Source organism: Heliangelus exortis, chromosome Z (genome assembly GCF_036169615.1).
Source record: "Heliangelus exortis chromosome Z, bHelExo1.hap1, whole genome shotgun sequence".
Classification (NCBI taxonomy): Eukaryota; Metazoa; Chordata; class Aves; order Apodiformes; family Trochilidae; genus Heliangelus; species Heliangelus exortis.
The window spans coordinates 37,376,117-37,391,026 of NC_092454.1; the positions used below are offsets into that span (position 1 = coordinate 37,376,117).

At 38.1% G+C, this 14,910-nt stretch overlaps 1 protein-coding gene across 5 annotated transcripts in view; it reads right to left on the bottom strand.

Annotated features, from left to right (window-relative positions):
- Positions 1-14,910, bottom strand: part of TRPM3 (transient receptor potential cation channel subfamily M member 3) — a 352,377-nt gene that overhangs the window by 26,352 nt on the left and 311,115 nt on the right. For 3 of the 5 annotated variants that reach the window (XM_071730911.1, XM_071730913.1, XM_071730912.1), the window contains 4 exons: positions 14,202-14,327; positions 7,977-8,117; positions 4,520-4,648; positions 2,254-2,505 (listed from right to left, as the gene is read on the bottom strand). In XM_071730911.1, the coding sequence (XP_071587012.1) occupies positions 2,254-2,505; positions 4,520-4,648; positions 7,977-8,117; positions 14,202-14,327 (648 nt within the window). The remainder of the gene's footprint in view (positions 1-2,253; positions 2,506-4,519; positions 4,649-7,976; positions 8,118-14,201; positions 14,328-14,910) is intronic. The other 2 variants (XM_071730914.1, XM_071730915.1) reach the window with 1 other exon arrangement.

Below are 14,910 nucleotides of genomic sequence, written 5' to 3' on the forward strand. Positions count from 1 at the left end.
CCATTGCTTTTAAATCTGTTCCTGCCCCTTGCTTAATTTCACTTGCATATTTGTTCACAGTGCTCAACAGTAAAATCTATTAAAGGTGTTCTCATAGATACAATGTAGAGGTGGGTAAAAAGAGAGTTCCTTAACACTGGAAAGATCAAAGGAGTCATCTTTTCACTCCCAAACCTAAAATGTATTCACAATAGAAAAGAAAACTCAGGCATTAATTACAGTCTGCTGAGGAACTCAATAGCTGCAAAGGGCTTATTCTGTAGAAATATGTATAACTAGTTTGATATTCACCATAGTAATGAAGAGTATTTGCAAGACCATGTAATGAGAAAGAAAGAACCAAAGGAGGAAAATGGATGTGTGATTTAAATAAAAATGTACAAGGGAGCCCACTGCAGCCTGGAGCATGCAGGTGCAACTCACAGGGAATTCTGTGCATGATGTAAATGCATTGTCCATTACACAGGGGAACAATTTGGCCAGAAAATAGATGTGAGAGACAAATCTGTGTAACTGAAACCAGTCGCACACGGCATGTGCGGGCAAAGGGGATGCTTCAGAGTTCCTGAGTGCATGGAAAGTTGGATGAGGTATGAAAATCAAATAGCAGGAAGGCACAAAATAAAAGAACTTCCCTCCTATTAACACTTGCCCACACCTTCAGAGTACTCTGGTAGCTAAATTCAACACCCTCTGAGTCGATGCTGAGCCTGCAGAGGCTTGTACTTTTCCTGCATTTGTTTTCCATTGAAAGCACAATAAGGCTTGATTTTTGTACACATGTGAGGATGAAAAGGAATGGAAAGTGTATTATTTTGCTGATTTCAACCACATCCTTTCTGTGTTGACCTCAGAACACTTCAAAATCCTTTTTGTGATTCAACGATTCATAGTGATTCAACAACTTCTTTCTTTTGTGTTTTTCCTCTTTCTCTTTCCCTCGCTAAGTTGTTTCTTTCTCAAACCCACCACTGCCTGTTTGGAGTTGAAAATTGTAAACTGAAGGGAGAAGACAATGGTTCTCTGGTCACCTGTTGGGTAGGGAGCCTAACTGCACATACAGTTCACATTTCAATTTTTTCCTGTTCAGAATCACTGAGCTCATTCTGACTATTGTCATATCAAGGAGGGACTATAGTCCATCCATTCAGGTCATGTCCTGTTTTTCAGTGATAGTGAGGAAGGAGGGTGGCTGTGTCTTTTCTTTAAGGACCGTGATAAAGCAAACATAACAGAAAGCCTGTTTGGACTTGCTGATTATTGTCCACAGAGCAACTAGGAGCAGTAATTGTATTTAGGAAAGCTACTGTTCTGTTTACATTTTGTATTGAATGCCTGCTTCAAGGGTTTTTAATTCCAGTTAAAAAAAAAAAAAAATCTTAAACACTCAAATCCATGAAACAGCCATGATTTACACAACAAAGGCTGGAAAACTGCATCTGAAACATAAGTACTCTTAGCTACACGGGCAGGTACTCAAATATAAATGATATGTGCCTCTGTAAATTCAGCCATTGTCTTTAACTCATACAAGTAAAATGCTGCTTTAATGTAACATTTCTCCTGAAACATGAAGAAAACAAAAAATAGCTGAAATGTCAGACATTATACAGCTGGAAGCAAATGTCTCTCTGTTCCTCCTGTATGCATTTAATATTACATAAAACCTTCATACACCTGGCATGTTGTGTACATGTAGTGTGGCCAGGGGACAGAGGCTGCAGTTATGCAAATGGATTTTTTATCTCACAAGAATACACATGAACAGGAAAGATGGAAGAACATATGGACATGGAGCCAATATAGAAAAGTCACAGTCTTAATCATAACAATTATATTTTTGAGCAGACCATGCCTATTGCAATGCACTTCCTTTGAGGGTCTCAAGATACCGAACACTTGTTCTCTTTATATCCTTAGCAAACCACCCCTTTTTACAACTATTTGAGAATCAGCATTCTTTATATTTTCTGCAAGTGAATCACAGAGATGCAGGATAGATGGCTTTGTTGTTGAAGGGAGACCTCAGAGAGAGACAAGCAATACATCATCTAGCAGAACAGAGGAAGTCTAATCTTTCTGGGGGGCCTAATGCTGAGGTTTTGATTCAATAAGGTACTGCTTTCTAGCTTACATGAAAATGCTCAAGTCTTAAAAAAACCCCAACAGATAAATCTCCACTGATGTAATTGGTCAAAGATACTGAGCAAAGAATGTGATGGTAAAAAGTAGGAGTACACCAACTTCTCTTACCATTTTCCCAATCATCATAACATATGGTCCCAAATACTTGTTTACTCCGAAGATGTCTAACAGCCGTATGTACCAGTAAATGATATTAACACAGTAAATTACTCGGCCATCACTCCGGAGTGGCAGATCTTGCAGACGGAGCACCATCCCGACAGAGAACAGGAGGATAGCTATCAGATCAGTAACATTCCAGTACTCCTGGAGCCAAACTTTTACTTTCTGTAGCAGTTTCCCGGGCTCTGACATGACTATCTGAAGGACAGAGGATATGGAGAGGAAAGGAGCTGAGCTGTCTTAATTTAAGCTTGAAAAAATCTATAGTAAACAGATACATCCCACAAAGGCCAAAAGCAAAGCTGATAAAATCCTATCACACAAACATCTTACGTACTCTCTAATTTTGTTAAAGAAATCGGTAATTTCAACCATCCTTAGCCTGTATCTATGCTCAAGACACTTAAAGAAGACAAAGACTCATTTGCTCATTCATTCCCCACGAAATCAGAAGAAATACATGTATATCTTTTTGTTTTTCAAATTTATCAACCCTAGGGTCTTGGAGTAAAGGCAGAAATATAGAAAGATGTTTCAGCAGAAAAAAAAACACATTTAAAGAGGCTGCAGATTTAAAGAAATTATTCTAAAATGTGTATCAAACTGTCAAGAAATAATTAATAAACAGATCTAGATTTAGCATTTCATACAGAGAGATACTAGCTGCTACTTGGACTTGTTTTGGAAATTAAGTTCTACAGCTGAGAATATCATTCACAAAAATAATTAATCTTACCTTATGAATTTCTCGTCATTCTATTTGCAAGATCATTTGAGAGACCTGATTGTTTTCCCAAATTAGTGTTGAAACTATTCCTCAAGTGATTTCTGTGAATAATTCCTAGCTTTTAGTGAGTTAACAAGCTGTTTGTTTTAATTTTCTATATTTAGCCTGAGAACACTTGAGGAGACTCACACAGTTCCTTAAGAACTTAGAATTCTTTCTATATAATCAATTTTCAGAATGAATTTTAGGCTTGTCTTCTGTGAACAATCTCAATCATCTGCTTAGAAAGCTATTCTCACAAATGTTCTTAACAAACTTTTGTGGAAAGTATAATTTGGGGTGAATGATTAGACAAAAATAGCACACATGACTCCCTCCAGCAGTATCCCATCTACTGAGCCAGTATCCACCAGTGTTGGGGAGTCCATGTGTTGCTCCTGCCACTGATTTCCTTTAGCTTTTGGTTATGGAGGCGTAGGCATACTGAAGTATACTCACTATAGGCAACACAAATAGCTTATTTTCACCTGCTCTTTTTGTTTGTAAAGTAGAGTTTACTGTACAGTGTTTGAAATCTATCTTTGAAGTCTAAGTGGCTGTTGCAAGACCATTTTCTCTAGTCCTCAAAAGCATTTACTGCAGAAAATACAAGTGTAGATGGCAAGAAATTCAGCCCAGAGGTACAAATGTGCTGTTTCAGCTGAGGACAAAGGAGCTCGCACCCACTCACATCAGGGCTGAATTTGGCCTCTGGTGGCAATGTGGAATACATGTGAATTTGGCCATGTGAAAAGGGCACAGTGGTAGCCACAAGTATGAGAGACCATGAGGGGCAGAGGATAGCAGAACAACCTCACTCTCCCTATAGAATGGGTGCCATCCTAAATGCTCTGTCTCTGTTCTTTGTATTAGCATCTTTAGGGAGATGCATGGTATTTCTTAACATAATCAGCAAAGATTTTGGAAATTAAAAAGGGGAATTCTATTAGAAATATGCTGCAATGCTCAATGTGGATTTAATTTTTTTGCCAGTTATGGCTGGTTTTATTTGAAGTCTTTCCATAGAAAGGCTTTCCACTCTTGGACAGACAGAACAGCTGTACATTTTGAGTGAACTACACTTGAGTGGATACTCGAACATGGGCTTTTCAGTTCTCATGCTATCACCTTGTCTCTGTGTTCATGCTGTTACAGCACATATCCTTTTCCTCTCCTTGAAACATGCTTCAGTTTCTGGGCCACATTTCAAGTAATATACCTGAGCTTTCAGATATGTCAGAAAACAGCTCTGTTCTTGTGAATGCTATTAAATGTACATCACACAGAAATCCGATCAGAGAAATTCCATGGGAGAAACAAAAAAGAGATTCTTGATTTAAAAATGGAAAAAAAATAGATTTTTAGTGCTGTATTTTTAATAGTCCATTTGTTTTTCTCCAAAAAAGGAGAAAAATAGTCTGTTTTTCTCAGTGAGGGTGATTTTACCTCTCTCATCTTCTCTATTCCCAGAGTGAAAATGTACGAGATGACAATCCATTCCTGTGTAGACGGCCAGCGATCCATCTTCACTAACACTATATAATTGAACAGCATCAAGTAGCCTATATAGGCCATCTGTAAAGAAACAAAATGAACATCAATAATCACTATATTTATACTACTGAGTCAGTTTCTTTGGTATGATTTGATATTACTAGTTCTACTCTAACCAGAGTTAGACAAAAAACCCAATCATACAGTGTTCTGGGTTATCTGAAAAAGCTCACAGTAAATCATGTACAGTGGGGAATCTGCAAAATACATGCACAAATGTCTTTTCCTCCAGCTACATCTGCCTCCTCTACGAAACTGTACTAATGCAGTCCCTCTGGACCAACCCACAGTGACAGGAACACTGATAGCATTATGCCAACTACAAAACAAAGCTACCTATGTGAAGATTTCTTCCTCACCTCCTTCTAATATCCTTATATTTAAGGACAGTCCGGACAGGGCTCTGAGTAATCTGATGTAGTGGGAGGTGTCCCTGCCCATGGCAGGGAGGTTGGAACTAGAGGATGTTAAAGGTCCCTTCCAACCCTGACAATTCTATGATTCCTTTATCACTCCTCTGTATTCACCTTTCAGTATTCAGCACCTCACAGACAAGGATTTATTTTCCTGTTGTATTTGTTAAAGAACATAACTCATGCTCTGTGTAAAAGCCACAGGGTTCTGGATTTTCTTCCAATTGCTGGTTTGAAGGACAATTGAGAGAATTCTTTACACTGGCCATACCGATAAGTACAGAGGAGACAGTTAAAAACCTGCTTCTTGTGGACATAAAGCAGGAGAGGAAATGAAGGTGATGGGGAGCAAGACTGAATAGGGTCAACATCTAAGATGTCAGCTTGTCAGCTGAGTCACAAGAAACTATCTGGTCAGGCACAACTGAACACACAACTCACTAGCTGAAAAGACACCTTCTACTATTGTGCAAAAAGCCAGATGATACTGTGACCTAACACCCCTCCTCTTAGATCTTGCTGATTATTAATAGTCATCAAATCTTATTAATTTGGTTTGAATCAATAGCCTTTGGTGAGTGTTTGTAGTTAATATAGCAACATAATACCTACATTAAGGTTACAAAGGTGACAGAAACCACAAGACCCTCAGTGTAAGTAGCAGCTTTTCAGTCTCCCTGTTCTTCTTTTGAATTGTTGAGGTTCTTGGGGTTTGGGTTTGAGGATTTTTTGTCAATCAGAATTTACTGAAAATTGAAGAATAAAGTGATACTGAAGCTGCACCACCTTAACCCAAGGAACAAGCCCTACAGATGGTGAATGACACCCTTTTTCTACCTCTCCAGACCTGTAACTTTCTTCTGACTTCCACGAGGATGTCCTGATTCCACACTGTAGTTAAACTTCCTTTAAAAACTGTACAACAGCCATAACTATAGTCACTTTTCTTGCATTTTGGACTGTGGCATGTAAATTATGGAGGATTTCTTTTGAAATCTATGATTAGTACTTCTGCCTGTAGGCTTGTAAATTATGTAATATCTTTTGAAATTTCAGCCCTCATCTGAAAGATGTTTTGCTTTTAGTCTCCAGGTGTATGGAGACTGGTCAAACACTGCAGCCAGAATGCACCTTAATTTGCTCTTCAAGTTCAGTGAAGCCAAGATACAGCTTTAGCAAGTGACCTTGGCTGAAATCTGCCTCATGACATAAAACTGTAGCAAGAGGTCTAAATGGAAATGCAATATCGATCTTTTTCTCCCATTTCAGAACAGAACTAACAGGGACAGCCAGAATTCTTCCTGTACACAATGTGTAGTTATTTCTGGTTATTGCAGTTGATAATGAGATGAGGCTGCAGACTGATTAATGTGCAATGGCCACATATTTGAACAAGTGGTTACTGCAAGTGGCCAAACTGGAGCTGCTTGGCAGCATAAGCTCTCCACTGCAGTTTAGTCTCTCTGTCTTTAGTCTCATGTAATTTGTCCTACTATCTGTAGACATAATGCTTGGGTGCCAGAAAGGCATTTTTTCTTTTAAGAAGTCATCTACAGAAAGATGAATTCTTTGTGATTTGCTATGCATGCATCAGAATGAGGGAAAAAATAACGGGGAGGTACCACCTGAAATAATTTGGCCAGTTCCATCGTGAGGCAGGATTAATTACAGCATACTATAGCAGGCAGATGTTTTGGTTAAACAGACTAGGAAATCACTAATAATGGAAAATCTGCCATCTCCTTACACAGCTGATAAAAGTGCTTTTCAGAGTGGTCAAGAACTGTTTTCTAACATTTTATTGCCCTATCAACAAGGATTTGAAGATTATTCCATTTTGTTCCTCTCTGCAACTCCTTACACATTTGAAGACTATTATAATCCTTCTGAAGGCTTCTTTTTTTCCAGACAAAACACCTTCACTTTGTTCAGTCTTTCCCTTAAGTCATGTTTTACAGACCTCTTGAAATATTTTTCTTTGTCCTTCAAACCTGTCCACATTTGTCACATGATGCAGAAGCTGAATGGGGACAGAACATTCCATCCAAGGAGACTGAAAGGATTATTTTCTGTGTCCATTTTACTTTTGATCCCGTTCTTCTACATTCTAGTGCAATTTGCAAATGTAAGAACTAACCTCTACTCAATCATCCAGGTTCTGAATGACAATATCAGATAGCACCTGATGCAGGAGAGACTCTAATGCAGTTCTTTCCAATTCCTGCTTCCAGCTAATTGCCAAAAAGATTTGAGTCCATGTAGTGACTTTGGTATTATTAGTGACTATTAGTTATTAATATGTGAGAATACACTGAGAAGTTTTTTGATAGTGTCTCACTTTAGTCAAAATATAAGTTTTTTGCTGCTTCATCTGCAAGGTCTGTTTCTTTATAACTTATTTGACAAAATTTGTCCCTGAAAAATGTACACTGGATGCCACTCATGTCGTTGTTATCTTGTGGGTACCTACACAAACATTTTCTCTGATATACATCTGCAGACAATCAAAAAAGAACAAAGAAAAAAATGCTCCTTGAAAAGATGTGCTCTATCTACTTCTTTTTTTCATCAGTTATACAATTCAATATCCTGATTTAGCCCATCCTCCCAATTGTCTCAGTATTGGGAGCTCCCTTATTGGGAATTCTCCTGTCCCTTGGGAGCAGTGACTACAGCAAACTGTCAGTTATTGTTACATTTGAAGAAAAACATACACAGTCATTCAAATTTTAACTATTATCTTCCTGAATGAAACAGTAGTTTTTAAAAGTCTTAGTTTTCCCAGTGCTATCTGACCTCCACAAAAGATTTTGGTTGAACTATTTATGGCTAAGCCCTCCAATGCATGCAGATGCAGACTTTTGATGACACACAGATGGTCTTAATCAAATTCTAGTGTTTTTGCAAACAGTAATGTAGCAGCAAAGATTTCTTACTGTGTAAAACCAAAATTTAACGATGGGAGCATTGTAGAACTCATAGATCTTCCTTCCAATAGGGAGCAGCCTGTGCCTACGCTGACTATCCTCTTCGTCTTTCTTTCTTGAGGACTCTGCACTCCCTCGTCCCAGCATGGCCTGTAAGAAAGGACATATTTGTGTTTTTCTATGTGAAAGACAAATTAATACTATTTTTTAAAATTTCAAAAGGAAATTATTAAAAGTTTTTCTGTTTTCTTAATCCTTAGACAAAACCAAGTGACTACAGCTAGGTGTAAAATGGTTTAGTCTCAGAAATTTTTTAATAATTAATAAAATTACCAAAAGTAATTTTTTTCATAATTTTTTTTTTTTTTTTCTTCAGGAAAGCTGCTGTTTAATACTTTTAAACCATAAAAAAGCAATGATTTGGCAGCAACTGTCAGCACCAATGTGAAATCCCTGCCTGGTGAACAAAAAGTGTGGAGAACATTTCTTTTTGGTTTATGGACAAGAAAATTTTAACCTGATAACAGCTTTTTGTGGTGTACTTTTATAAAATAAAGAGATGCACACAGAAAACAGATCAATTTTGGTTTTAAACAAAGTGACATAAGGCTGAGACTGAGAGAGAACAACAGGGGAAAAGACGAGCTGGCAGCTTTTGGACTGGAAGCAATGAAGCAGTGGTTCTTTGCCTTGACCTCTGGATCTGTCAGGTGATGACCCCACAGTGAATTTCACATGGATGCAGAAGACTGACCACTGGGATTGACTGCAGCATTAAAGCCTTGGATTGAAAGATCCTTCTATGCAAGTGTGGCTTCTTGCACAACAAAGTTCCAGACTACTTATGGGCTGCCTCTGCTTCACAATCTCTGTTGGTATTGGAGTCACTGTTACCATTACAATTCAGACCTGCTGAAGGGCTACTCTGAGCACCAGTAATGCATACATTAGAAGTTCTCAACTATAAGTGCAAATGTAACAGGCAAAAGATGGTGATATTTTGTTTACTCTTAACTTCATGGTCAATGGCAAAGAGATGGGAGGAGTCACTAAATTATACACCCAATGAAGTTTATGCTGAAATGAAGGTGTTCCTGTATATTTAGAGTACAGGGTGATCTATTAAATGTTCTTTCTGAAACAATTCTTTGGTGAACAGAAGAGTGGACTTTAGGTCCCTGCGCCCTTAGCAAGTTCTTAGTATTTAGTTTGTGGTAGCACCTGTAGATGGTAGCATTTCTGCACGTGAAAACAGTTGCAAGAGTTGTGATCCAGCTCTCCTATACAAATATTCAGGGACTGCATGATGATGCCTATATTTAAATGCTTCTGTGTTTCTCTAACAGCAGATCAAAGGACTTCTGTATTTTTACTATAACTGAAATAAACTTTCACCATCCTTGAAGATAACATTATTCTCACCTGTAACTTGAAAACATGGGAAACTAAGCCGCTAAACAGTATGCCAGACATACTGTTTTTGATAGAGAGAGGACATTTTTATCTGTCTTTGTGCTCTTGATTCAACAGGTTGTTCATTACGTACTTAATTAGCTTCAGGTGAGCTATTTGAACAGGTTCTAGTGCCCTGAAGGAAAAGGAGATGTAATTCTCACATATTTAAAAGTAAGAATCAACACTTTGTGTTTTTTCCTTTTTCTAGGCCTCATATAGAACTATTCATATGGGTCTTTGGTCCTGTAAAACAGTAATTGTAAGCTTAACAATAAACTTATGACCAAATTTTTTTTTTCTTTTTCAATGTAGATTTTTGTAACATTACTAGGACCATAGATGGCTCCTGCCTAATATTTCTCTTTCATTTAATTTATTCAGTAAGTTTTTTCCTATGGTATTACTACTTCCCAGTTGGTTCCTTATGTTCTTGAATTTGACTATACATAGATATTGCCCTGCACATTTTTAATTAAATAGAACAGATTTAGGACACAAATATACTGCACTGAAACTGGCCTGATGAGTTTCTGTCAAAACTATATCCCATTGATTAGGATATCTATTTCCTTTACCTTTCTATGCTTTCAGATTTCTAAGTTCATTGTCATGACTATACATAAACCAATGCCTTACAAGAAAAATTAAATATACCTCTCGTTGATTCTTACAGAGTACATAGAAACCCTTAGAAGCCCATGAAGAGTTTCATAAAATGAAAAAGATCAAGTGGCTGTTAAACCAAACAGACGGGTTCTTATTAAATAAGGATATAGTCTGTCAGAACATGAGGCTGAATTACAGGATTTACTGAAGCAGAGATTACGCAACCTTAACAGAGCCCCAGGTATCAATACTTGGCTTTACAAAACCAAAGTGATTCCCCGATCTATATAAGAGATGGTTTATTTGGGGAAAAAAAAGAAAAAGAAAAAAGATCTGAATGCTTTGGGAAAATTATAGGCCAAGACAGTACTTATTTGTTTGCTTCTCTTTACCTCCTGACACTGCTTGAGAGGAAGCTGCCATCTGGTGCTACATTTTTCTGCAGCTTTTCCCAAGGCTTTGTCTCTGCTGTCCTCTGGTGCTCAAGATTTTTGCAGCAGAGTGAAAATTAATTCTGTCAGTTTCAAGTGAGCACTGCCTTTCTTTAGAGAAAGGGACTGTTTATCAGAGTTTAAATCTTTCACGATTTTATACATTTATTAATTTTGAGACACCCTTAGATCTCACCGGAATCAATGGGTTGTAGATTTTTTAAGGAAAATTTTCTTTTAGTACTTGGATTTCTGCAGTAGCTCATGGATACTGTTTTCCTGTTTGCTATTGTAATCAGAGCTGCTGCTGCTGCTCTGATTCTATTTGGTTATAATTATTTTTTAATTAATTGTACCATATAATACCCTCTTTCCCCAAGCTACAGATGGGAAATTGCTCTGAGATGGCTGAGGATTAGATTTGACCCCATGTCCCTGACTGTTAATTATGTCACATTATTAACAAATGGAAAAGCCTTCCCATTAGAAATATAGGAAATAGCCTAAGTGGCTGTTTTAACAGAATAGCTACAATACCAAATGTGAACAAACATGTTTTCACTTGGAGGGGGAAGCCATATGGTGGGAATAGCTCAAGACACTGTTCTGTATGGGTGGCATCTCTTTCTCTAGTACAAAATTTCGTCCATTATTCATCATGAGTCATACAAGGTAAGACAAACAGCAGCTCAAACACATGTTAAAGTACAGTACAACTGCACCATTTTAGCCTGAGGGGATTGATGTGAGCATAGCTTTTACATGGAGATTTTTCTAATCAGGATTCTGGTGGTTCAGATTTTTTTTTTTTTTGGCCAAATTTTGTATTGTGTAATTGAGGTCATTCACTGACAGGGAACCAGAACAGTTTTGAGTAGTGCATTTTAGCATTAATACATGTTTATGATCTTATAATACATTTATCTGTTTTACAATTAAATAACAGGAATTTCAGTCCTTCTAGAATGCTCATAAGCTCTTCAAATTTTAGCCTCAGTGAAACCTATGTGTTACCTATAGATTTAGCCCATGCTCATATGGAAATGTGGAAATGGTATGTAGCTGGGTGGCTATACTATACCTCTCTCTGCACATCCCATTGTATCTTATGCTATGAATGGAAATGCTGCCTCCATGGTAGTTGTTCTAGTATTACTATTTGCTGCCTTGAAATACTGGTAGGAAAAAAGGCTTAATACCTTAGAGTCACAGATTTGTAAAATTGTTCTTTAAGGCGAGTACAGAGGAGAAGGGCTAAAGTACAAGGAGTTCAGGCACCCTGGCTGCTGAGCATGGAGAAGGCCATGGAGAGTGCCAGGGCAGCTTTGTTGTGGTGTTTCCAAAACTCTCAGAGAAAGGGAGGGAAACCCCTCCTAACAGAGAGGGCCAGAAATTCTGCTTCATGACTTCAGGCAGTGTCTAACACTGCCATTTTCCAGGAGAGCTGAATGGATGCCTTGCTGTTGGCATGTAAGATGCTGCAAAGCACTGTCCTCCAGTGGGGTTGGTGAGATGGACCAGGGGCACGAGTATGCTAGTCTTCAACCTTTCCTATCTTAAGAACTGTATTTTCAGTGATATAATATTTGGTTCATTCTTGCCATGTAGAAAAGCCTAAGCATCCACACTACTACTGAGATAATATGAGTTCAGAGGACAGCACAACTAGAGCTGTTGTTGTGGTAAACAACAGACTCTTAATGTTGCTCACGGAAGTCCAAACTTTCTATCTGATGTAGAAAATTAGAACAAAATGAGGAAAACAACAACTGAAACATATTCTAAGGGACTTATATGAGTTATTCTGTATTCTGAAATATGGCCATTTAATGAGGAACTCTAACACCCAGACAATACGGCACTGAATAGGGCTAAGGATGCTTGTAGTTATGGCTTCCAGAATCCATGTTATTTTAGGAGATGGGTAGACTGACTGTTAAAAATCAGTTTTAACAGAAAACGTGGCACAAATATGAAATGTCAAATAAAAATTGTCCTGGACAGGACATGGTACAAATACAAAATATCACTGGGATTTAGATTCTAGTGTCCTTCTCCTCTTCTGTGTCTAATATTCAGTCTTAATGACTGGCAGCTCCGTGAATAAATTGTGGTAAATTCCTTGGTGCTGCAGGAGAAGTGATGAAAACAGTATTCAGGCATGTTTTTGTCAGTAGCTGCTACAAAGAAAGTCTGTTGCCTAGCATCTAGGTGTTAAAAAAATGTGTGCCCAGCATTCTCATATATCTGTTGTAAAGTTAAAAGCAGGTGTGAGTAGCAATTAGTTTACAGTGAATAAACACTACCTCCTTATGGTATACCCAAATATTCAGCTACTCACCAGATCCTTTGAGGGGAGCATAAAGCAAATACATACTTGCATGTAGATGCACCCTTGTGGAGATTTACTTCACTGTCGCTGTAGTCTGTGTGATCAAATTATTCTGTGTGAATAAGGTTTAAAATAGTGCAAAAATCACTGTAGCCCTGGACCTCATCCACTCTGCACAAGGGCAGTACAGAGGAAGAAAACAAGTCTTTTGGCCCCTCAGTAGTTAGCCAGACAGGACATGTAAGACTTCATAAGAAACCAATGAACAGACCTTGACTAGTTGTGATCTCTTTTTCTTGATGGTGCTTTTATAAAAATGCATATGAGAATGGAGAGACTTGAGAAGTACTAATTGGGAATGACAAGAAACAGAGTTAGGTAGATTGTATGGATCATATGTTATCTGCCAGAAATGGCTTTTTGAGGACACCAAAATGATTTTTAGTTCATCAGGGTTTGTTTCTGTTTTTGGGTTTTCTGGTGGTTTTTTTTGGGGGGGGGGATGTTTTTGATTTTAAGCTGAACAAAATAAAGGAACTCAAGCTATGGAAAGATTTTGAAAATATTTTAACATTTATGTGCCAATTAAGTAAATAAAATAAAAAAGAACCCTTCAGTAATCACACACTCACAAATCTATTTATTCATCCTGCCAGGAAAAAACATGGGGAAAAATATGCAGGTCATTTTGAACACAATAAGCACAAGGAATGGTTAGCATGAGTGACCTATAGAGCAAGAATTCAACAGCTGGCCCTAAAATGGTGCCTGAAGGTGATGAAATATAACTGGCTCTGGCATTTAACCACAGAAATGTATGCAAAGGTCTCTTTGATAGTCAATCATCTCTAACCATTAAAAGGCACCTGCATGAAGAAGGTGTGTTACAAGTCAGCAGAAACTGAGTCAGCATTAGTGTAAAAAATTGTTTCTAAACTTGCTGGACTTCGCAGAACAGTCATTATTTTATAAAAAAAGGATGTAAGTGGCTGAAATTTTTCTAGAAAGATGCATCAGATTTGAAGGTATTGAGGGCAGAGTCATTGCCAGGTAAGAAATAGGACATGAAAAGGAGACGGAAGGGAACAGTTAATACTTGTCTGGAAAAACAAATCCAGTTCTCACATCACTTCTTGTAGCAGGAATTAGAAGGTAAAGAGGAAACACAGTATTGTAGACAAGAAACCAGGAGCTGGGATAACTGCAGAAAGATGAAAATTACTTCCTCCCCAGATTTCTCCCCATTGCCAAGAAAAAGGCAGCTCGTAAAGTGCTTATTTGATTTGAATAGGCACTTCATAAGTGGATCAGAAGCCAGGGATAGGAAATTGCAGTTAATAGATAATGAGCACAGGATGGCCCATTGCTGCTATTCTGGCTCCTGGTCCTTCCCAACAGCCAGGTTCTTGCCTGCAAACGGGTCCTGTAGGTGAGTCTGGTGGGCTGCTCCTTCGGCTTGCCTGCATATTGGCTCCTGTAGGCAGGTCCTTCTGCCTGCCTGCAGACGGGGTCCTGTGGGCTGGTCCTGCTGTTTGCCTGTGGGAAACAGTCTGGTTTTTGTGGTTTTTTGTTTGTTTGTTTGTTTGTTTGTTTTTGTTTTTAGTTTTTAAATTAACCAGGAAAATCTTCTACTTCTATGTTTCTACCTTGACCTTGACCAACTGCTGTTGATTTTTAAGCCTTTCAAAGACACCACAATCAAACCCAAACCAAAGCAAATCCAACTAACCCAAGGCAGGTCTGATAGCTCATATGCTAATTGACCAAACTGAAAGGTGTCCAACTCTGAGAACATGAGACTGGAAGGGGTTCACTTGTGCAGTTTTCAGAGGTTTAGCTATTTGATTACTTTTGTGATGCAAAGTTTTCCTTAAGCCTGTGTTACTAATAGAGACAAGTCCTTACAGAATTCTGCTGGGCTGCAGAAGCTCCTAGTAAGGATTGAGCTGTCTAATGCTGTGCTTATGTCCTCAGTGGATTAAAAACTGCATGCTTGTATATGTGAGCAGCAATGAGCACAAATTCATAAAGAATTAAAAGAAATTTTAATAACTTTTCTTGCCTGTATGCCTATCTACTTGCCCTCTAACGAAGTTAACCAAAAGAAAAAAAATAAATC